Source organism: Idiotropiscis lumnitzeri, chromosome 8, assembly GCF_059441095.1.
Source record: "Idiotropiscis lumnitzeri isolate Australia: NSW breed Sydney's pygmy pipehorse chromosome 8, RoL_Ilum_1.0, whole genome shotgun sequence".
Taxonomy (NCBI): Eukaryota; Metazoa; Chordata; class Actinopteri; order Syngnathiformes; family Syngnathidae; genus Idiotropiscis; species Idiotropiscis lumnitzeri.
Window position 1 is genome coordinate 11,618,430 of NC_142398.1, and position 23,492 is coordinate 11,641,921.

At 39.9% G+C, this 23,492-nt stretch overlaps 1 protein-coding gene across 5 annotated transcripts in view; it reads left to right on the forward strand.

The window, feature by feature from the left end:
- Positions 1-2,614: 2,614 nt before the first annotated feature.
- Positions 2,615-23,492, forward strand: part of rnf24 (ring finger protein 24) — a 30,264-nt gene continuing 9,386 nt past the window's right edge. For 2 of the 5 annotated variants that reach the window (XM_088302801.1, XM_088302800.1), the window contains exons 1-2: positions 18,662-18,801; positions 22,037-22,186. In XM_088302801.1, the coding sequence (XP_088158927.1) occupies positions 18,728-18,801; positions 22,037-22,186 (224 nt within the window). In that variant the 5' untranslated portion in view covers positions 18,662-18,727. Of the gene's footprint in view, positions 2,889-12,875; positions 13,563-18,661; positions 18,802-22,036; positions 22,187-23,492 lie in introns of those variants that run through there. The other 3 variants (XM_088302804.1, XM_088302803.1, XM_088302802.1) reach the window with 3 other exon arrangements.

Genomic DNA, 23,492 nt, shown 5'->3' on the forward strand with positions numbered 1-23,492 from the left:
TTAAGACGAGGCAAGTTTCTTATGAAGCCTGTCATGACAAACGAGTCGCAAAAGGTTTCCAGGCCCACTGACGGAGATACATTAATTACAAACTAATGATGCCACACAATGTTAGTTGAAACATCATGAGAGTTCATTTCATGAAATGAAGTGTGGTAAATAGACCAAGATACCAAGGAAATGGTTCTTCTCAGGTCTTGTCACAGTTGGTCAGTGTTAAATCTTCCACAGCAACAGCCTGAATACGTTCATCGCTTCCTTCCCCTCGCTACTAACAGGAGAGGAGGGTGGGGAGGAAAGAATGGAAGTGAAGTAAAACAGGCCAAAATCCAGATTTCGTGGGGAGGCACTGCGAGAGACTCGTTACATACTATATGTGGTTTTGTAACCCATTGATGGTTGCAGTTTCACCAAATGCAAGAGTTTAGGAATAAGTGTCGTCAAGACATAAACATTTAAGTTCTCCAAGCATAATGAGAAAATTATCACTCTATAATTTTATACTTCATAAACACGTTCAATAATAACGTTAACTGAATTCAACAGTTTTCGTCATACTTTGCATTAATTGAATGGCCGTTGTGCTGTTGCCTGCCTTGGCCACCTGATGGCAGTATAAGACAGATGGGTATACTGTCCATGGATGTCTGTACAGTATAGACTTCTCAGCTCTTCACAGAGGATAAAGAATATATGACTGTGAGTATAGTGAATGTCTAAATTGTTGGTATCCTTATTCAATTCAAATATAATTTTTCAAAGGGTTATACTCTATATGTGTTTCCATTATTTGTTAGCGTCAACATTAAAATAGCAAATTGAAGTATGTGGCTGTTTTTAATACACAACAAATGTTCCCTGTTTTATGCTTTGATTGGCAGTCAACTTCAACTGGGAGGGACTAAAACACTTCTTGGAGCCTTTTTTTTAAATTACTGAATATTTGCAATGGTGCTGCTTATTTTTAAGAGCTTTTAGTTCACTGTCACCAGCATTCAAATTGCGAGGTTTCGCTCTCAAGTAAAAGCAAAAAAAAAAAAAATCATCCCATGACAGATCGCATGTCGGAGTCGGGTCGGGTCACGCGCATTTGAAGGCACCACTGGATTTTAATTTGGGTTGGATTCCGTGCATTTGGTAAATCTAAAATACAGGAGCATCATACTGCATGTCTTTTGTGCAACATTGTAGGCAATCGCTCTGAAGTAGATTGTCACTTCCCTTCCTGAGAAAAAAAACATGACCTCAACACCAGCTGCAACACTCTGCCAAAGACATTGCACATGCCTCAACGTGAGATCTTGAATAAGATCAACATTATCATTTTAAATGAGACCAAGCTTATACATTATACTGAGATGTCATCGCATACTCCGACGCCTTATTTGACCCTTTCTCTTGCTGCAAACCCACTTTGTGCCCAAGGCCAGGGTACCGATTGCGCAACACATATCTCAGATTTCTGTGATCTGTTGCGGTTCCCTTACAAGGAATTGTCTCATTTGGCCGAATTATTCTCTCTTTTCACGTGCCTTTTTCTACATGCGTCAGCCTCTTTAACCTGAAATCTGAAAAATTATTTCACTGCCCTTAAAAAAGCCACTCACCTCATAAGAGCATGAAACAAGATTATTGTTGGAGCCCGTAAAAGCTAAAAGAGTGAGCTGGGATGGAGCAAAGGGAAAAGGAAGCAGCATAATGGATGTGGCGTAAGCTATTCAGTCGGTCGCAGGCGGACAGAGATAGACATGAAAAAGGAGGATGCAATAATAAATATAGCTTCCTGCCTTAGCTTTGGCCTCAAAACGGCAGGAAAAAAAAAAAAACTACACAATATGTCCTGGCCCACTGTATTCTGTCATCCGGTGGTGCGACAGTGGAGATCTGGAAAAAAAAAAAAAAAAAAGAGGACATCGGCGCCTGCTGAGAGTGTACATGTAGATTATTTTTGAAGTCCAGGAAAGGGATGAGTGGCCACCACCCTGGTGTTATTATTGTAACCGGTGCAGACAAGAAATCCAGACAATGCAAGTCATAATAGAATATACAGAACAGATGAATCTGGAAAAAATGTAAACATTCAATTACATTGAAATTTCAAAACAACAAAATGAGGTCAAATACTGACTAACATTATGTACAGTGGTCCTCTTTATCACACTATTTAAAAATGCTGATTTTTTGTTCCACCCCTCCATGAGGTGTCACCTTACTGTCGTGTCCCAATGATACTAGGAGCGAAGTTGTCTGGGGATTTTTGCCCTGGCAGGGTCACCCATGGCAAACGGTGACGATCCAGACAATGCACGACTCACACTGATTGTTGTTTATGCTTATGGTGCATAAGCAGCCGTTCACAGTACTCATCATTTTTGGAGTCCTTGGAGGGTGTGCTGGAGAGCGCTCCCCCTGGGCCCTGCCTCGTTCTTCGGGGGGGCTTCAGTGCTCATGTGGGCAATGACAGTGAGACGTGGAAGGGAGTAATTGGGAGCACTTTGGGTGAAGAGAGGGCGGAGCTGTCAACTGTTCACCCCCTGCTGGTGTTTTGGCTCCGATGGTGGGGGAAGATGCCAGTTCCACCCGGCAGACCCAAACGCATGGTGAGGGTTTGCTGGGAACGCCTGACAGAAAATAATTTCAACTCCCTCTTCCGGCAAAACTTATTTGGATGCCTTCTGGATGCGTCCCGGGTGAAGTGTTCCGAGGATGACTCAGGACACCCTGGAGAGACTATGTCTACCGGCTGGCCTGTGAACGCCTGGGGATTCGTCCGGAAGTGTTAGATGACAAGGCTGGGAGAGGAAAGTCTGGGCTTCCCTGCTGAAGCTGCTGCCCCCGTGACCCGACCCGGATATGCAGCAGATAATGGATGGATCCAATGTGACAAAGTAAGGAATTTTTTGTTTGGTAGATTATTTATTTTGTTTTAACAATGCTTTGTTGAGTTGCCTTGTGTATGAACTGTGCGATAAAAATAAACCTGCCTGGCCTGGCCTTGCCTTGCCTTTTAGTAAATGATCTGATAATGTTGGAAAGCCTGAATATTACTAGTGATTATCTGGGCCGATATTTGGCATTTTGACGATTATCAGCATTGGCCTTTTTTTTAATTTAAAGACAGATAAAGTAAAAGCTAGTTTATTTTTTGGCTCGCTGCAGCGCACTCTCTCTCTCTCTCCCTCTCTCTCTCTCTCTCTCTCTCTGCTGTCTCTCTGCTGTGCTCGTGGCCCTGCCTGCAGAAGCAGATTGGCTCACCCACAGATTGATTACTTCTACAGCCAATCAGCAGTAAGCTGCCTGTTTTTACATCGAGTCACACACACCACACACACTCAACGGGAGAGGTCCCGCCAGCAGAGGTAGGTATAGCAACAGACTTTGCTGAAATAATACACTACAACTTTATTTTTATAGCGCATTTCACAACTAATTTGTGAATTTCCCGCTAATTCATAGTACACCATATCGAAAGCACTTTGTTACAACTCCAGCGGTTGTGAAATGCGCTATAAATAAAGTTGTATTTCATTGTATTGTATTTTGCTGTTAATCACTAGTAGTTTGATAAACATGTACTTAAAGCATTGAAACTAAGTCAAGTTTTGGTATTTTTATTTTTCTAAATATATCTATAAATAAATATTGGCTTCAAATCTCAATTATCGGCCACCGTGACTACTAATAATCGGTATCGGTGTCGGCCCTGAAACCATCATATTGGTCTATCACTAATTATTACCCTTTTAAATTTGTAAGAAACATACATTTCCGGAATAAGCAGAGGAGCTACGTTTCAATGAGTGTGCTGTTCCTAACCTAACCATATTGGCTTGTTTTTGTTGACCTGTGACCAATGCCGGTGAAAGAATCAGATGCCATTCTACACCAGGACAGGCTGTTGTAGCTATGAATGGAACTTCTTCACTACGCTACTGAGGCTCCTGATTGTTCCACAAATAACTTGTTAAACTGCCATTATGTCTTCTTTCTTCAAACCGCAATTATCTAACAGCAAAACCAGCTGTGGATATTGGCAGCGAAGATTTGACAAATCTTTCGTAGGCGCAACCCACATACTCAGATCAGCTGCTTAACACATAAATGCCTTACAAATGTGGGACGACTTAAAATGGTTATAAAAAGGCTAAAAGGTTTATTGCCAAGAATAAGTATTCCAACAAAGAAACAAATCTGCCAACCAAAATTCTTATTACGTTTTGTGCTATGTGACATGTTGAAGAGTCAAAACAACCATCGTCACAAAACCTTTAGTAGCTGTAAAAGCAATATTTCAAATAACATTTTAATATTCATAACTGCTGTTCATGTGTTAAATCTTGACTGCTGTAAAATAAAAGCATGGACTCAAACAAAACTACTCTTTATTGACTCATAACAGGGTCATTGCATTGTGACTTTTAACATTTCGAACTGGCATGAAAAGCGTAAAAAAGATGCTGAGTGCATCCGGGAAGTAGCCGCAGTTCGTTACTTTCCCCACATTTTGCTGTTCCAAAATGTATGATATCAAATTGTACACACAAAATCTCTATAACGCCATCATAGAAAAAAAAAATATTCTGAGATTTTTGCTCTTTTGTTATTTTTATTTTTTTTAAATGGAAGAAGCAATGAAGACACCCCAAATGAAAACTTGTTCCACAGCGCTCTTGACCGCAGACTGGCGCCACGGTTTCTCTTTCAGCAGGACAATCCAAAGCGCATAGCGAGGATATCAAAGCAGTGGGTTCAGAACAGCTCTGTGAATGTCCTCGAGCGGCCTAGCCAGAACTCAGGCCGGCATCCATTTCATCACCTCTCGCCATATCTGAAAATGTTTGTTGTGATGCGTCGCATCCAACCTGAAGCTTGTGGTTTCATATTCCAAATGACTTTAGGCTGCACTTGCTGACATTGAAAGTGCGTTGAAAACTATTTAACAAATGCTGTATATATTTGTACTCATTCCTAACTTGGGTAGGCAAGTTTGTCGAGACAGCTCGATTTTATTGATGATGTCAACAAATCTTACATTTCTGATTCTATTATTATTAGGGTTGTTTGATACCAATATTTTAACACCAGCACTAATACGAATTTTCTCCTTGAGCATTCGTCGATATCAAGAATACTTTTGATACAGAACAATCCAATTTCCACAATGGCAGATAATTCTGAAAAAAATAATTTCTTTCTGATACACTTTATGATTCGCCAGTGTGTCACACCTCTGCAGTGTTACTTGATGTCATTTTTTTTTTATCTATATCAGTGGCTGGTATCGGGATCGAGCCGAGTTTTCAAAGTTCACGTGCAACTGTAAGTAGTGACTGCGAGACACCTCCATACTTTGTTCCATGTAAGGTCAGCAAACTGGGCTCTCCTTTCGTCGTCCGTGTTTGTAATCCGATAGGCCACTCCGCCATGTGTCTCCGTGGGGGAGCTGGCCCATTTCTGCACACATGCACATCTCCTGTTACACAACATACAGTGCAGCTGTACTAACTTTGTTGATTCGAACTGTCTCACTGGCTGGCTGATGTGCATTCATGTAGCATATTTTTATTTGAGACACTTGCAAGCTGGCAGGCATTTGTTACGGCTGATGAGGCTCCATTTGCACGATGCTCCCGCCGGCTAAGAAAGTCCAGATTCAGGCCACCATGGGAAAAATGTGACAGGCCGTGATTGCCACAGATGTTTGGCAAGATTTTTAAACTGTCAAAAAAAAAAATACGCCGGCAGTCACACTGCAGATGAGAAAATTGTTGGGGCACAGTGAAAAATAATGAACGTAACTAAATTTAATAGGACATAATAAGGCGAAGATTTTCTCACTTTTAACATGCTGCTGGAAGCTTGGACTTATTTTTATTCACCCCTCCAAACTTCCTATTTTTTTACTAGGAGCACCGTGGCCCCGAACCTGAAATTTTAGGAAGGCAAGTAGAAAATTTAGGGGTACGTACTGTAACTTGACTTGCAAAGTCGACTCGCACTGTTGCAGTTAATCATAGTCAGTGGTGGGGGTTGTCCAAGTCTATCTCAGGTGGTCCGCAAAAAAATAAAAATAAATAAAAAATCTTGTTTTCAACAATCAACAACAATTTTCACGTTGAAAAAAATTGTCATATTGAAAAATATGCGGCGGCATTGTCGGTGACTGATTAGCACGATGGCCTCACAGTGCAGAGGTTGTGGGTTCGATTCCAGCTCCGGCCTCCCTCTGTGGAGTTTGGATGTTCTCCCAATGCCCGCGTGGGTTTCCTCCGGGTACTCCGGTTTCCTCCCACATTCCAAAAACATGCATGGTGGGTTAATGGAACACTCAAAATGATTCTGATTGTGAATGGTTGTTCGTCTTGTGTGCCCTGTGATTGGCTGGCAACCAGTTCAGGGTGTACCAAAGACGGCTGGGATAGGCGCCTAGTGAGGAGAAGCGGTACAGATAATAGATGGATGGATAGATGGAAAAAAATGTACATGCGGGCACACACACATTCTCACACATCTAAAACATTGGCAAGAACAGTTACAAATACAGAGGCAAAACATTTTTCAATTGCTACAGTGTTAATAATGAAATTATATAAAACATATTTAATATATAAAGATGTAATGTATGTAGCTGCTCTTTAGAAAGCACTCATAGCTTGTCCCACCCATCCTTTAATTTTCTACACATCCTATGAAAAGGATAGGACAGTAGCCTGTTGCTCCTTCTAGGCTGGCATCACTTACAGTCACACAATGTTATAAAATCTCCACTTTCCGCCTAAAAATGTTAAATAGACCAATGAGACTAATTTAGATTAATAACACCCCCCCCAAAAAAGTGTACTCCAAACATGTGCTCAGTCATAAGATCAGTATTTTGATTAAATTACTTTTATTTGATTTATTTCATAAAGAATATAAACACATGCTCTCCTTCAAGATGAAGTCGTCTATATATGCCCCACTGGTGACGACACATCCACTATAGTAACTTCATGTACAAAGTGTGCTATGTTTTTAAAACAGATTACTTTTTACATTCACAAGTGTATGGAAAAATCCTTGCTCCATGATTTACAGCCGACCTCAGCGTTCAATGAGTCATGCTTCCTGGATGGTTGCGCACAAATTCACAGGTTACTCACGGTGGATGTGTCAGAAGTCTGAACAAAGAATGAAAGATGAAGAAATAGATGAAAAAATGTCAAAAGGGGAAGTAAAAATAAACAGCTTTGAGAATGTGGTTGCTTGAATGGAGATGTCTCAGCATTCAGAATGGACCAATCTATTGAAACTCATGTTAAATGGAGGTCAGGACTCACCTTTGAATAATTAGTTGAGGACAAATTCATACGATGCTCACCACTGCCAGCACTGAGTGAGACTGAAAAATTATAAATTAATGACAAGATGTCTTATATTGTGCGGCTGTGTATAACAGTGTTACAAAGACCAAGCTGCAGCCAGCACTCCTTCTAATTCTTCTAATAAATCTTTATATCACCATACACAGTGGCGGGCGGTTCAGGCTTTCAAGGCCTTCTCTGCTTGCCTAACATAATACAGAAAAAATTATCATAATCTTCACATTGGTGTCATATTATATCCTAGCTTTGTATTTTTAGTTGAGAGTTTTTATCCAATCTGAATTCAGCTAGCTCCTGTTGCCAGGCAGGTTTCACAATACCAATAGCACGCACTCTTCTTTCCGAGGCCTTCAGAAGCAATTGTGCAGGCATCTCTCCTGTCAACGTCAATGGACTTTCAGATTTGATTGACAGTTGCGATAGCCAATCCGATCACGAGTTGGTTAGAGTGAGCCTTCTCGCTGGCCTTACGCTGAAGGTGATGGACGCGTCTTGTGATTGGATACTCCCTCGTGAGGGGGCAGCGCTATGCGGAATCAACATACCCGGAAGTCGTAACTGGCGATCGTTCGAAAGTCTAAAATATATTCTTGCTTTTTTAAACCACAATGACCAAAGTAGGGAAAAGTTTGGATTAATTGAAGAAACACTTGCGAGGCAATTTCAAGACACGTATATAAATAGTGTGTGTTGCTCTACTGTTAAATTAAAGGATTAAAATGCAATCGTGTATTGAAATGTATCATAAGATAAAAGCAGTTATTTGTTTCATGAATAAATAGTCCTTTCAACATGAGTCCTTATTGGATGTATTAGTTTCTAAATAAATCAGTCCCTTTTCCTTGTGACCACTGTTTATGAATTCCCCAAAGACAACCATTTTGTACATTTTTCACATAGTTGGAATTTCAACAATTTTTACAACGCTATTTATGGGCAAGCTTATCATACAGTGGTTAACTGCTGATTTCTTTTTCCATTGTTTCCTATGGGAAAATGTGTACTTCCACTAGACTACATCATAGAGTGGTAACGTGTTTTTGACTGTATGCTCAACCCTTGCATACAGACCATCCTTGTTTGCTGCAGCCAATGTGTCAATGCAGCCCTTTGTTAGCAAATTAGCTGTGCTTTCATTCCAAGCCTTTTCATACTACTTCTTACAATAATGACTTTTTGCTGCAAACAGAAACGTTGCTGTCCAATGGTGACACCGTCCCACTTGTTTAATGTAATTCCCACCAGCCTGCTCTTGAATTAAACCACAAGCTTTTTAATATCAACAAACCTATATTTCATGTGAATTTTATGGCGAATGTAACAAAAGAAACATCATGCTAACACAATAAAGTTATTTGAGATTGTATTTAAAACCTTGTGTTTGCCTTCAGCAAAAATTATTTGATATATTTGCAAAAACAAACATGCAATTTCCCCCTAAAATACATTTTCTAATATTTGTTCAAAACTGTCAGTTTGACCTAACGATGACACATAAGTCAAATGACCTGTGAGGAATATAATCAGCTCTCTCTAGCCCCATCTTGTGCTTCTAATTTGTTTTTAAGAAACCATCAAACCTGAGGAAAAAAAACACAGATCAGAGACATCTCACACGCGACCCTTTGAGAAGTTGGATCGAAAATGAATAAATAATTTTCAATTCAGAAATTTAAGACATTTTCCAGGTAATCAAAATTATGCAAATAGTTGAAGTAAAAAAATTAATAAATAATAAAGGAGTGCGTGAAGTCTAGTGCCCATTATTTAGGACCATTAGGGCTCTTGAAAATGGAGGTGAGTACAGTAATACATGAAAGGCTTTAATTATGAGTGGAGAATTTCATATTTTTGGGTCACCTCTTCAAATTAAAACCGAAGACCGATTTGTTTTAAATACAATGTGGTGCTGTATTAAAATCGTAAAAACTTCGTTGTGAGGAAAACTATGAACTGGTAAAAGAATCCGGACGTGTAGTATTATTATTAACCACTAGATGGAAGCAAATAGGCATAAGTCTGGAGGCACAACGAGTCTATATTTTGAGTTGTAACCACACTTACCGCTAATTTAAAAACAGACGTTACAAAAAATAAATTCTGAGTAAAATCACCATAAAAAATGTATATAGATTGTTGTGTAAGGCATAATATGAGAGGCGCAGAGACAAACGCAGAATCTCAGAACTGTGTGGTAGATGCGTTTTCACTGTGTTGCCGCCAGTATTGATGGTATTAAAAATAAATTATTCAAGAAGCTATTTTTTCTGATCACGTTTTCTCAAAACATGTTTATGACTATTTCTTGATGGGTGTTCAGTGTAGTAAAACTACATGATTGCGCATCACTTGTCAAACTTGAAAACTTAAAAAGAGACTTTGATAGATCGAATTCCCAAGTCATTGATGCCATTGTGATTTACTCTCCTGACTTCTCTGCAGGCAACATACAGACCTACATTCATTGATGATATGAATGTGAGTGTCTCTAAATTTGCCCTGCAATTGATTGGTACATAGGCACGGAAATTGATGAATGGACTGGAAAACTAATTACTACACTGTAAAAAAAAAAAGTTGTATTTTGGGCCTAAAATAGTAATTTCGGGGGGAAAAAATAAATGTAAATCACAAACATTGAATGGAAGCAATGTTTGCTAGCGCAACAAAGCAAGAAAGATGTTTTTTTTAGGTTAGGGTTCAATAAAAGAAATAACAAAAAAAACTCTTATTTCTTTGTTGTGAAATGCAAGAAAGCCAATTTTCACAATTGCAAAAATTAAAACATATAGTTGAATTACCCAACTTAAAATGTTATCAAAGTTTGTTGTCCTGAAATTCTGACTTCACCCAACATTTTTGTTGCGCAATTAACAATGACAAATAACACTGCATTGTAATTATACTGCCATATAAAAGCATAATAAAAGCGAGTGAAAATAGATAAACTCATTGTGTGAAGTGTAACTAGGCCAAAGGTCACTCACACACACACACACGCACACCCACACACCCCCACACACACCGCAGTATACGTTAGTGTGTTTTCTATGTGACTTTCTTTGACGTGTGTGTGACGGAGTGCCATCTATCTCTCCTTGTATTTCACACTCCACATTCTCTCCCCACCATGCTTAGCAGCTGCTGCATTAAGTGGGCAGTCTACCTCCATTCTTTTTTTTCTTGAACAGAGATTATATTCCAAATTATTTCGCATCTTAATAGCACATTTGCAATTTTCACTTCCTTGGGAGCTGACCTTAGAGTACTGCAAAAAAAAAAAAAAGCACCAACCACATATATAGGCTTATGTCACCAAAAAATCATCATTTGTGGGAAGGGCTCCACCCTGACCATGTCATTGAAGAAAGGATGGAAGTATATTGATATTGATTCCTGGCTTGCTTTGTCACTTTCTGCTGTCAACTATTGTCTGAAAACTATGACCAATCATCACCAATATGTAGATGGACAGCTCTACTCATGTCCAATTTAATCTGTGAAAATATAAAAGTGATCAGCACAATATTTGTGATTTTATTGACACTGAGTGGGAGATCTTATGAGGGACTTGCCTAACATTCAAATAATGGTCATTCCAGCGAGAAGGACCAGCAACAGAAAAGACGCGATCCCCTCTGAGGCTCCGCTTAGCCAGTAAAGAGAAGCCAAGATTGTGGTTATGTGCTCCCTCTTCCGAGCATCAGTTAAAAGGCGAGCAGTAACATTTTGGACCAGTTGGAGATGTTATGGGAGTACTGGCTGACTCCAAAATAACGTGCAAGCCACTCCCCGCCCCAGAAATGTGTGCCCTGCTCTGCCTAAATCGATGAAATGTTGAGTCTAATCAATAATTCTGTCCTTACTGTGTTAACATGAAATTGTGTCTGTTTCCCAAAGGAAGCTCAGTTCACTCCAGGCATAAGTTATTCAAAATTAGCTAATTGTATCATATAGGTGAGCTGAATTGGAGTGTAGAAAACTGGACAGTTGACTATTGGACAGGAAAAGCAGTATATAAAGGAATGAAAGAAGTGTAACATGGTAATAATAGTGCTCCTCTCTCCAATTCTTTATAATGAATCCCTCCTTTGAGTATGTACCAAGCAGCAGCCTCCTCCATGGAGGGGAAGGAAGAGCAGAGGCAGTCTGCGCTCCTTCAATGGGGCTTTGTGGATGCTGTCATTCTTCCCCCCTGGCCAACCCCTGGCAGCCCATTCAAGAGTGTCACATGGCACTCCCGCTCCGCACACATCTCACAAAGCGGCCCTGTCATTTGCACCTCATTCACATGCGCTCACAGTGACGTTTATTGGGCAATGGGCGCGCTCCTCCACTCGATTCAAAGGGAATAAAGTGCCGGGCTGGGTGGCCAAAGTGTGGCTTCCTGGATAGCGCATTCATATTTTTGAAGGAGGAAGTGGTGAGGTGGTGGGAGCTGTCAAAAGCGGGTCGACACCCTCAACTGTCAGTTCATGTGACGTCCTGTCCTAAAAAAGAAGAGAGTATGAGAACCACTGAAAACAAAGTCATAGCCTTAGCCCAGTGAAGCTAAAAGTGTGGTGCTCTGTCCAGTGGTACAGGAAAGAGCCACTGCCCAAGAATAGTTCAGTTGAAATTAACTATTTCGTTCTAAACATTCAATACTGGTTCTTCTTAAACATATTTTAACTTTTATGTGTAATGCATTTTAATGAAATTGCTATTTAAGTAATTTTTTTTCTGTATCTAAAACAGCGTTAATCTTCAAATTGTCCATTAAGTTACATTGACTTGAAAATAATATTGAATATACTTGCATGAATAAAATCCTTCTCATTTTTGATGAACACTTGGGACTACTATGCTACTACATTTGCATTTTGTTCATGATGGAGGTACTGGAAGCACCAAGTGTATTTTTCTATGGTATTTGATGAAAATGTGAGGGATTGTTCTGACACCAACTTTGGACAGAAATCTGCTGTCTGTTACGCTGTATGGCCCCTTTGCGGGATTCCCTAAATATTTCTCGAGTACAACTATTGTTAATTGCTAATGTAGATAAAGGTTTAAAAACATCGTCCATTTGGCTAATCATGTTGGGCCGATGTTTGAAGGGCCATAAACTACTGATTTATTTCATCTGGCCCTAATTAAAAGAATAAACTTGCAACTGATATGAATGCAAACTTTAAATTTTACTCAGGAACATTTGATTCTCACTATCAGTATCAACTAAAATCTTCATGCACACCATACTTGATTCTATAATAAACAAACACTTCTTGTTTACAGAGTCTGTTACAAGAATGCAAATGAAGTGTATTTTTGCGTGTGTGTAAAGACACCCCTCAATTAGGTGTTATGTCACTCTGGCCACCCCATTGAAGAACTTCTGACACCGCCCCTGTCTGATTATCTCACGGCTCCCTCCTGAGGTCATCATGCTGCCTTAATACTGATATTTCCTAGGAAATCTGAATGCAGCATTGGTTCCAATCTCCAAACTACACTCTCGCCCCCGCCTGGCTGTTAGCCGAAATTAGTTTTGGTTAAAACGCGAACGCTTTTCGTCCACTTCTTCAAAAGCGTGTTGCCTCCCTCATTCTTCTGTTTTTGGCATCGTACCGCGCAGGCACGCCGTCCTCGAAACGAGCCAACAGCAGCTACACACGCTCAGCTCTGTTCTTGTCATCCGGTCTGAGTGGGAGGAGAACGTGTGGATTGAGCCACTCGTGGTGGTGGTGGTCGTGGTGGACGCTCTAAAAAAAAGAGAAAAAAACAAACACACGTTTACGTGCGGACCGTGCTGCTCTTCTGCCATTCCCGTCCTCTCGTGGATTTGAGGGAAAACACCCCCACGTAGGACGAAGACGACACATAAAGCAGGACAACGCATCCTTCAAATTCTGCGCGTTCTGCACGATTTTTTCCCCCCAATTGCCTCCCAACTCGGACCCAGCTACTGAGACACCCTGTTTCTTGTGTGTGCGTGTGTGTATGTGTGTTTTTAAGTCACCGTTAACTGCACTACACAGGCGGCGGTACGTGATGAAGACCCCCCTAACCGCGGCATCGGGCGACGTCAATTTCAATTAAGGATTTTTATTTTAATTTATTTTTCATTTTATCGTCAGCATTCCACTTCAACTTCCAGACTTGGGAGACACTGAAAAAGAAGGAGACGGCAGCGAGGGTTTGGAACGTCCCTGTATGGTGAGTTAGTGGACATTTCTTCATTTACTTACATAATAGTTACTACAAGCTAGCTAACGTCATTTAGCAACGAGCAACGATGCTACCGAGCTGGTAAAAAAAAAGAGGCCACTAAACGTCATAAAAACGCTCTCCTCTTCATCTCCATAAATGACTTTGTGTTTGATTCGAGTGTTTTGTTGACGTGGAACCACGCTTTGGCTCTGACCGCAAGGGGCTTATTGGGCTAGCAAGCGAGCCTACGCCCCGTGGGCTCTCGCGTCCTTTTCGACAAGATTCTATCACACTCGGGCGATAATTAAAGATGTCAGCTCGTATTGACGGACGACCTTGTGTGTCACATTCCTCCGCGGGTTATTATCCCGGTGGTCAAATGTCAAACGGTTTTGTTTTCCATTCTTGTCTACGTGACTGAATGTCATTTTCATCATCATCATGCCACAGTGACCCACGCACACAAACTGAAACTGGACACAATATTAGGTACACTTTCACATAATGGTTAGGTACAATCCACGTGCTGTCGTAACAATTATTTATTTTCAACGTTATCGTCTTACGTGTTATGGCAGCGAGCACTGTGGACTCGTTCTTAGCACATCTGCCTCAGTTCTAATGTTTGAGGTTTCAAATGTGGTCACTTTCATGTGGAGTTTCACATCTTGCACAATTGAAAGTCCTCATTGAACTAAACATGTAAGCTTTGGGGATGTGAGAAAAAATGCAACTCCACACAAGATGGCCTGAGTCAAAATTAGAACCTTTATAATCTGAGGCAGACAATCTCTACTCCGCTGTGTGTATTTATCCATCCATCCATTTTTGTACCACTTGTCCTCATTAGGGTCGTGGGTGAGCTGGAATCAATCCCAGCTGACTTTGGGTGGGAGATGCACAGCACCCTAGATTTGGCCGAAAGTCAATTGCAGTTTTGCAGTTTTCACCATTCATGTGGAATGGAAAACTTCATTAAACCTAACATGCATAAAATGTTTTCCAACAACGTATAATAATGAAAATATCCTCAAACGACTGTTATTAGGCAGAATTAGTCCCAGAAACAAAATCTACTTGCTGTTTTGAAGTAGCAAAAGAAGGCACATTCAGTAACTACTACCTTTTCATTTCATGGGTTTATGTTGATGGTTTGAAATTGGCAATTACTCAACTCAAATCTGATTTTGCTGAATGCTGACACACCTGACATTGTTACCTATGAGTGCATTTTTAGGTGTTCAGAAAGATGAATTTGTGACCTGATTTTTGTCAACGTATGCAAGCCTCCCTTCAGTCACCAAGTGTCAGATCAAACCATAATACTGCCCCAGTTTGTGTCACTTCCTGTTTTTTGTAATCTCTGCAATCAAACACATTTTACCATTTGTGTGGACAAGAAGCTACTACTTTTAGCTCATATTCTTTGTAAGCTGTGTGAACATAGGGCGACACAATATTACATAACCCATATTTCACAGCTGCTGATCAGTGTAACATCGCAAATAAGACATGAATTCAACAAAACAACTTACTATTGCATACTATTGAACCCTGTTTTGCTGGACATTAATGACAGTTTTAAGACAGACATGGTATAATTTTTTTTTAATCAGGCAGCAATTGGCAGTATGATGAAACCTAGCATGCAGTAGTGGAACTTGCTACCTTGGAACTTGGATTGCTTGCCACAATAACACTAATGAAGTCCTTTATCTCGTACCTCTGCGATGATTTAGTTAAATGGGGGAATTTTGACAAGAAATCATGTATGTGCCACATCGTGTCTCGGGAAGGTGCTGGTGTTCTCGGAGCACGTTCTGTTTCTAGCAGACTACTGCAAATGTTGCTTTGGTATCTTGAGGGTTCCTGCAAAGCGCCTGGTGCTGCGGAAATAACAGCAGTGTTTTTTTTTTTTTAGCTACTCAATAAATAATACCATCAATCCATCCATCCATTTTCTAGAGCACTTTCTCATTGAGTTGGAGCCTATTCCAGATGTCTTTGGGCGAGAGCCGTGCACCCCAGATTGCTCCAAAGCATTAAAGCTAGCAAATATTCTTAAATATAATTACTGTAGTGTTTTCAGGAATAAACAATAAGAGTGTTTTACACCCAATTAATTGAAGAAAACACCACTGTTTTAGATGGCATGGTTGGACAAGTGGTTCGCAAATATGCCTCACAGTTCTGAGTTTTGCTTGTTTTATTTGGAATTAAGACAAATATCATCAGTCTTCTTTCATGGAGGATGAAATACATTTAGAATATTTACTGTTGTGAGGCAAACATTCAGAGGACTTGTTGACTTAAACAAGATCTCTAAATGATTAATAACTTATCAATATGGTTGTCCATTAATCTGATAATCGATTAGTTGTCGATTAATCGACTTATGTTGTACCTCTAGTACATTGAATATTTTGGTTTCATCAGGTGCTGGTCTATCTCAGGGGTCAGTGTAACGTTTTGGAGCTAACTTTGACTTCATAGGTTGAAATCTACCAAGGGGAATGCCGTATATTTTCGTCGTTACAATGTCATACTTTTGTAGGTGATTTTTTTTGTGCCAAATCTCCTTGTTTTTTTTCTCTGGCACAACGGGTTTTCATGATATCAATAGTAATGTTTATTAATTAAATGTTAAGTTCAGGAATAGGTCCATATTTTTTCTGAAATCTCATAGCTATCAAATACAACACATGGTAAAATCTGTATTGCGCAAGCTTTTCTTTTAGCTCAAATTTAAAAAAAAAACAACTAAAAAACTTGACTTTTTTTTATTCAGCATCATTTATGGACACATTAAGCCATCTGTGATTAAAGTCTGCCGTTGACCAGTGTTATTGGTTGGGATCAACTAAAAATTAATAAGCAAAATTTGTTTACACACCAAATGCTTTTTGAGCATGAAAACAAAAGATTAAAATAAAGTGTCAATAGTTTTGAAAACAACATTGTTTTTGTCTCCATTCAAACATGCTTGTGAATGTCTGTGCATTTCTGAGTATATTACACGCTACAAAGTCAAAATAACAGCGGTAAACCATCACGCTGTTGTCATGCTTGCGCCTCACCAAAGTGTACATTTACAACATCGCCACTGGATAATGTTTCTTCACAAAGTCACATTGCCAGCTACTTCATCCGGTACACAGTACATACGTATTTCACCATTGCATGTGTTGCAAACGTGCCCTTCATTCGGAATAAGAGAGGCACCCTCTTGGTTATGTTGATAATCTGTGACTGCAATCACACCAGTGGGATGATTTTATATCGTCTCTCATTTCTTAATGTTCTTGATTGATTTTGGCTATGGTTGCGGTTATTGCTGGCCATACATTAGATGAGTAATAACCCATATGAGAGTTCCCTGCACTGTATCTTCATGCTTCCAAGCTTGTTGTCTTGTTGTTTAAAGGTAATTCCTGCAATGATGTGATGACACAATGGATTTTAGAGGATTGGGCATTACAGTCTCTTACCAGAAATGATGCAGCATAGCATACATCTGAAGTTGAGTAATTGTTAGCCAATATAGTTGGATCCTAAATTACACAGCACAGGAAATAAGTTGTGTTGCCAAATCCTTCCACTTGACACGTGGCCTACATGCTTAGACATATATGAAGTAGTGTATAATCAGTTTCTTTACTATTGCGAGAGTTGCCTAAAGGAAGGAACATGGACATGTGTGCTAATCAATACTCCTCCTTATCTTGACATTTTCGGACAGATAAACCCAGAACTGCCGGAAGCAGACAAATTTGACTAATAGTGACCATGACCTTGCGTTCATGACCAGCCATACAGTTTGCTGTGAAACATTAAACCGTACGCATAATTGATGAGCAAAGATAAGCAACTTGGTTTGTGTGGAAGGGTGACCACTTAAAAAAAAATAGCTGAGAGACAGCTGTGTGTGTCAGTTCCTCTTGTTTGTGTCATCTTGTGTTTACTATAAGGGGCCATGATGGAATGGTGGGCTTTGCTTTGAGAAGGGCGATAGGGGGGAGCAGAAGCGCAAATTTAGAAAAGGTCATAGCTTTTTTTTTTCTATAGTTCTATTTAGGTATTCCCCAGCCTCATTTTCATGTAATCGTCATATTTTCACACTTAACATTAGATGAGCTATAGTTGCTTTGAGTTTTTTTTGTGTCTGTGATCAAAGGCATAAATAGTATCAAATCAGACATTGTATTGAATCTGTTTAAAAAAAAAAAAAACGTCCTCACATCGTCTGTCTGTCCATTTAAAAACATCCATTGAGCATCTGTTGTTCGTACAAAAAATGTAATAAATAAATGATGTGGTCTCATGCAAAGAAAGACACATAATTTTTTGGGGTAAATTGAGGAAAAAAAATATTTTTTAACATCTGATTCCAGGTTAATATGTTTCTTTAGGATATTCAAAGTAAATGTATGAATCAATTTTTATGCTCATTTGGGAAAAAGATCTTACTCTTTCTGAAGTTGTTTTGTTTTCAGTGTTAGGGAAAAGACCATCGAAATATGTGATAGACAGCCTATTGATAGGCGTGGCTCTATTTTTGTCTAAATGGTAAATTGCTTTGAGTCTGAACTCTTCAAATACAAATCTGCACATGAAAGGTTACAGAGAATATGAAATAGTTAAATATTAACTTCTAGTTGCACTGCAAATCTGCTGGAATTAACTTTCATTTTAATGGAGTCGTAGAAGATTCATCTTTACGGATGTATGCTTTAGCTGCCCTATAGTTGGCCATCTTCAGTCCCAAAAATTTGTTGAGTGGATCAGACGTGTGTCTGATGCCCGCTGCCAAGAGGAGACTAATATTTGCCTCCGTTTGCAATTAATTAATCAGCAATTAATTCTGCACAATTGGTTAATGAGAAATGAATCAATTATCATCCCCATCACAAGCTGCTATTGCTACGAATTACCAGCCACACCTAAAACCTTTATTGGCATTTAGATTTCGTCTGTTAACGCTCGACCTAACTGTGTTTTCAATGCGAAGTTAGCAGTCGCCCTTTGTATTGCCTTCTGTGCTAAGCCACATGCTATTAGTGTGGACATGCAAATAAACAGTGGGACCTGCTGGATATTTCCTTGTTCTGCCTCTGAGGCACTGGTCTTTAGTCCAGCCCTTAAGCATATTAGGTTTCAGATGTGTATATCTCATGGTGCTCGCGGCTGCTAGTGGAAATTTCCACTTCTCCTTAGAGCTACAACTTGTGAATGAAATGCTGTGGAGGTAGGTGGAAACGGCAGTTGTGTTTTGGGGGATATTCTTACAAATCTATGTTTAAAGTTTTGGAAAATGACCAAGTTAGACCACATTACGATGCAGTTCCCTATTTCAGAGTGATGTGATATCCAGAGGTTCTCACTGATCAATCTTTTCTTCTTTTTTTTTTGTAGCAATAGGTCACGATTGGATTGTTAAGGATGCCTTCAAGGCGTTTTCTGACTGGAGAGTGATATGTTCATTGTGTTGAGGTTTTTAGTCATCAGCCCGCATGATAGTTTGCTAACACAGTGAGTCACACAAGGGTGCGTCTCGAGTTGCATCCTGGCATCATTGTCAAGTTTGATACAATTCCGTAATTTAATCTTGTGTTGCTATATCGAGACAGTCAGTGGAAACGGCTGAGTAGTTCATGACAATAAAACCTTGGCAGAGGTGCCTTATCGTCGTTGACAGTCCTTGGAAGGGGTTCGGGTGTGGGATGACCGTGAAGAGTCTTGTGCATGCACTTGCTCATGCCAATAAATGTGATGCACAAGTGTGGTTATGTAATAATGTGAAACATTTGGAGTGAGAGAAACACTAGGTGGTGAAAATGTTGGGAAGATGAAAGTAGATACAAACCACGAGAAGAAGACTTAGCCAACCACGAGACACGTGGATGCTGTCAAGTCAAGCCTAAATATAACTGCTTTGTTGCAGGAGTAAAATGACAATATGAGTTAATTTATGGTCAGATGCAACTAACAGGCATTGCAGTAGTGCAGTGGTTATACTGAAAGTAGTTTTAGGAATTCAAATCTGTCATTCAACTGAGCAGTCTGTGTATATCTTATTCTTGTTTGTTTGTCTTAGTCTTGTCTATCCAGTTTCCTCAGTCCCCCCCCCGCCCCCCACCATCATCCGTCCCATGAGTCAGCCCTGCACTGAACTTCCCTGTACACTATAAGCAGTGGCGATAATAGACAGATGGAAGCAATTTACCCAAATATTCCAGTGACAGCCTTTTGCAGACATAATCTCAGTGTGTCAGTGTTCTCCCTTGGAGGTAATGCAACAGTCATAACAGAGGCACCAGTGTTTCTATGTATGGTATAAGTAAGTCAAGTCAAATCTATTTATATAGCCCTTAAGCTCAGAAATGGGTCAAAGGGCTTCACGTGTCTACAGTTGACAAATACTGTTGGCATCCCATGATCTTAAACAGGACAAGGAAAAACTCAGAAAACCCCATCTGTGAGAAATGAAAAACCTTGGGTAGGGGCCGAAGATGGGGCTATCCCACTTCCAGGGTAACCATAAACATATTAGAGCCAAGCTATAGCCCACCAAAAGTTGGTAAAGGCACCGGGACACTTATTGAACAGTCACTTAGCAACCAGCAACAATAGTCATGCTTGAACTGGCTCCCATCCGCCTTGCGCCCTACCCCGTGGTGTACATGGAAATGAAATCCTCCCAAACGTTTTGCAGTGCTTGCAGTAACACATTTGCAGTGGAATTGACACCTGAAAGGAGACATGCCATTTGTTTACAGCAAGGGTTAGATGTCCTCATAATGCAAAATCCCAAAGGCTTCCCTCACTGGCGCCGACGTTGCAATGACAACCATACCAGTAAAGATTTATTACCGAAGTATGATCACTGTCCTAGTGACCTGTACTTCCTACAATAGCACATCAGACATTTAGTCCCTACTTGTTTGACTTTAACTTTTTGATCTACAGTAGAATGCTCAATAATGTTCATATCTTTCAAAGGCATTATAGAAAAACGTAATTTAAGGGTGGCAACAGTCCATTTAGGGCTCTTAGTCTCTTTAAAAACGTTTCCCTTCACTCAATTTCAGCTTTAACTTTATGCACTAGTATCCTTGTTTTGCACTCTGAACAGACTGACCTGGTTTTCCAGGAATGGCTTCAACATTTTATTGAGGATTCTGGTCCAGGTCATTTGAGTACAGTCACAGTAGTCCATCTCTAGAATGTCACTGGCCTCACTTTGTTTACATTTCCCGTCAACATTCGCCACAGTGGTGGGAGCAATTGTCTTAAGTCTCCAGTTTATCGATTTGGGATTATACTTCAATGGCATTGGTCGGTGCAGATCTTGCCAAAGGATACATGTAAATGTTATGAGAAAGTATTATGTTTTCTGGTCTGTTATGAAAACTAAATAAAGTTGCCATGAGCAGTCCGATCTCTTTGAGCTTTACGTCATTGAGATTGTATCAATGATGGCATTTTTTTGTGATTACAATGATGTCAAAGAGTAATTTAATAATGTCAAAATTGTCTTTATATTCTGAGATATAATGAAGTTGCTCCCAGAGGGACCTTGTATACGGTACAATTGAAATGACCCTAAAACTGTATAATTTGGAAGGCACCACCAAAAAAATCGGCTCACATTTCATGGCTTGAATTTGACACCCCCGCCCCCTCAATCATGATGTTTGCAAATGGGGAGTGTCTTCAGTCACTTCCACAAGGAGTGAATTTATTCCTGGGCTGTGCTCCTCTTTTCAGGGGGAGTAGACATGTCCAGACATGCCCCTTGCCTAGATTCTGGAAGAGCCTCTTGACCACAACCACCAATGTTGTAATAATAATAATGTCCAGACTGTATGGATTATGTTGTTGCATGCTTATACGTGTGTGTGGGAGGCTATGCATTCATTTATTATTCATGTTATGTGTAATTCCATTCACTTGCTGCCATTTCTGTTGGCATATACAGTTAGCTGTGTGTGTTTTCACCACAGCTTATGAAGGACTTAGTTTACTGATATTGATTTGCCGCAGCATGTTGGAATTGTGTTAAACAAGTCTTCCTCGCATTCAGGAAACTGAAATACAGAAATACATGTCCTAGAACCTACTTCTAGCCTGAATTCAGCTGTAATTGTATTAGTTTCCTGAACCCTTAAAGAGGACAAGCAGAGTAGAAAGTTAATGGACGGATATTGCTGTTAGACATTGGATGCTTTGTCTAGTTTCTCAAAAGATAATACTGGAAAAATTCATCCATAATTAAGGCACTACAAGGCAGTACAAGGCAAATACCTTATGCTCATGTTAAAACCAATTTTCTGCCTCATAATGAAAGGAAAACTCTCAACTTCACTGACCTTTTAGTTCCACTTCTCGTTTTGACTTGATGCGTCCCTCTAGGTTTGTTGGTCTGCATGTTTCCAGTATGTATTGTGTGGTGACCGATTGTGGTCTCTCTTGCTTTCCAGAACATCCATGAGCTCCGATTTTTCACACTACAGTTTCAGGATGCCAAATATAGGGTTCCAGAACCTTCCCCTTAATATCTACATTGTTGTGTTTGGGACAGCCATCTTTGTCTTCATCCTCAGCCTCCTCTTCTGCTGCTACCTAATAAGGTAAGCACTATTACACCTTTTTAGCTTGATCATCTTAACTGGATGTTGTGGATTGCATGTTATGTGGCCTCATTCCAATGCACAAAAAATGCATTAAAATTGTAAGGGCCCTATTTTCGGATTTTATGCGAGTAAATGTAGTCTAACTGTGCGCATGGGTGGATTTTAATTTCTCTAGGTATTTTTTGTAGTTATGCGCAGGTAGAAATGGGCGTTTGCGCCATTGTGGGAATGAACACAACCGACTTGATTCCTGGCCAATCGAATTGGCTGCTCTCATTCCCTTTAAATTCAGCTCAGAAAAGGTTGCGGGCTACATGCCGGATGCATAACAGACTCGCTGGAGTCCATGCAGGAGATTGGCACCTGCAAAGTACATTTATAAGGGGATACAAGAAGGTCTGCACTTGCGGATGATGTTTTTTTGGCCACTGTGAAGTAGTGACTTGGAGATCGCTTTCCACCCTCAATCGCCGACCACACTACCACCCATAGTTGTGCCGCAGTCAAGCGCGGAAAAATTTATTAAAAATGGTGATGACATTAACGCATTCAATGAATTAATTCCTACAAAGATTCAGAGGATTCGTTGCACGCTGATGTCACATTTATGAATGAAATAATACAACTTTTATCACACATATCAACGGAGCACAGAATCTGTCTGTCTGCACTTCCATCAAATCCACCAAAGTCACGGTATGCCTGTGCCACAACTTAGACTTGCTTTTAGCTGGTCTAAGGTCTAGAATGCTTTCTGTCACCAAATTGTCAGGTGCCTATTAGATTACGCCCTAGGTCTGCTAAATTTCCAAACATGATCATTTTGAGTTGCCCCGGAACGAAAATGAAGATGGGAAAGTTTTTACACCGAGTGCTTGTGCGCCAGTCTACGAAAATAGAGCCCCCTAAATGTATTTTTAGAGAAACAAATATTGCAAAACAGTCAACTTTAACTACTGCAAGGTTGCCCACCTCTACAAATATTGCAACATATAACACAGCACTGCTAGTTTTTCTTGGAGGGATCCAGTTTAGTCCAGGTTTCACTGGCCTTTTAAGTTCAATAGAAAAGTGTGTAGTCCAACTTTGTACATAACTACTTGATAAGAAATAACAAATACGTTAATGCTAAAAAAATATATTCTCAGGAGAACACGAGATCAAGAACAATGTTAGCTTTAGCAGCAAACATGTCGCAATATGCTTGAATTATGTGTTAGCTATAAAATGTTATCTACTTGTACTTTTTTTTAAATTGTGTTGTATTTATTGTGCTTGTAAGGGTAAATTATTTCAACAGCAC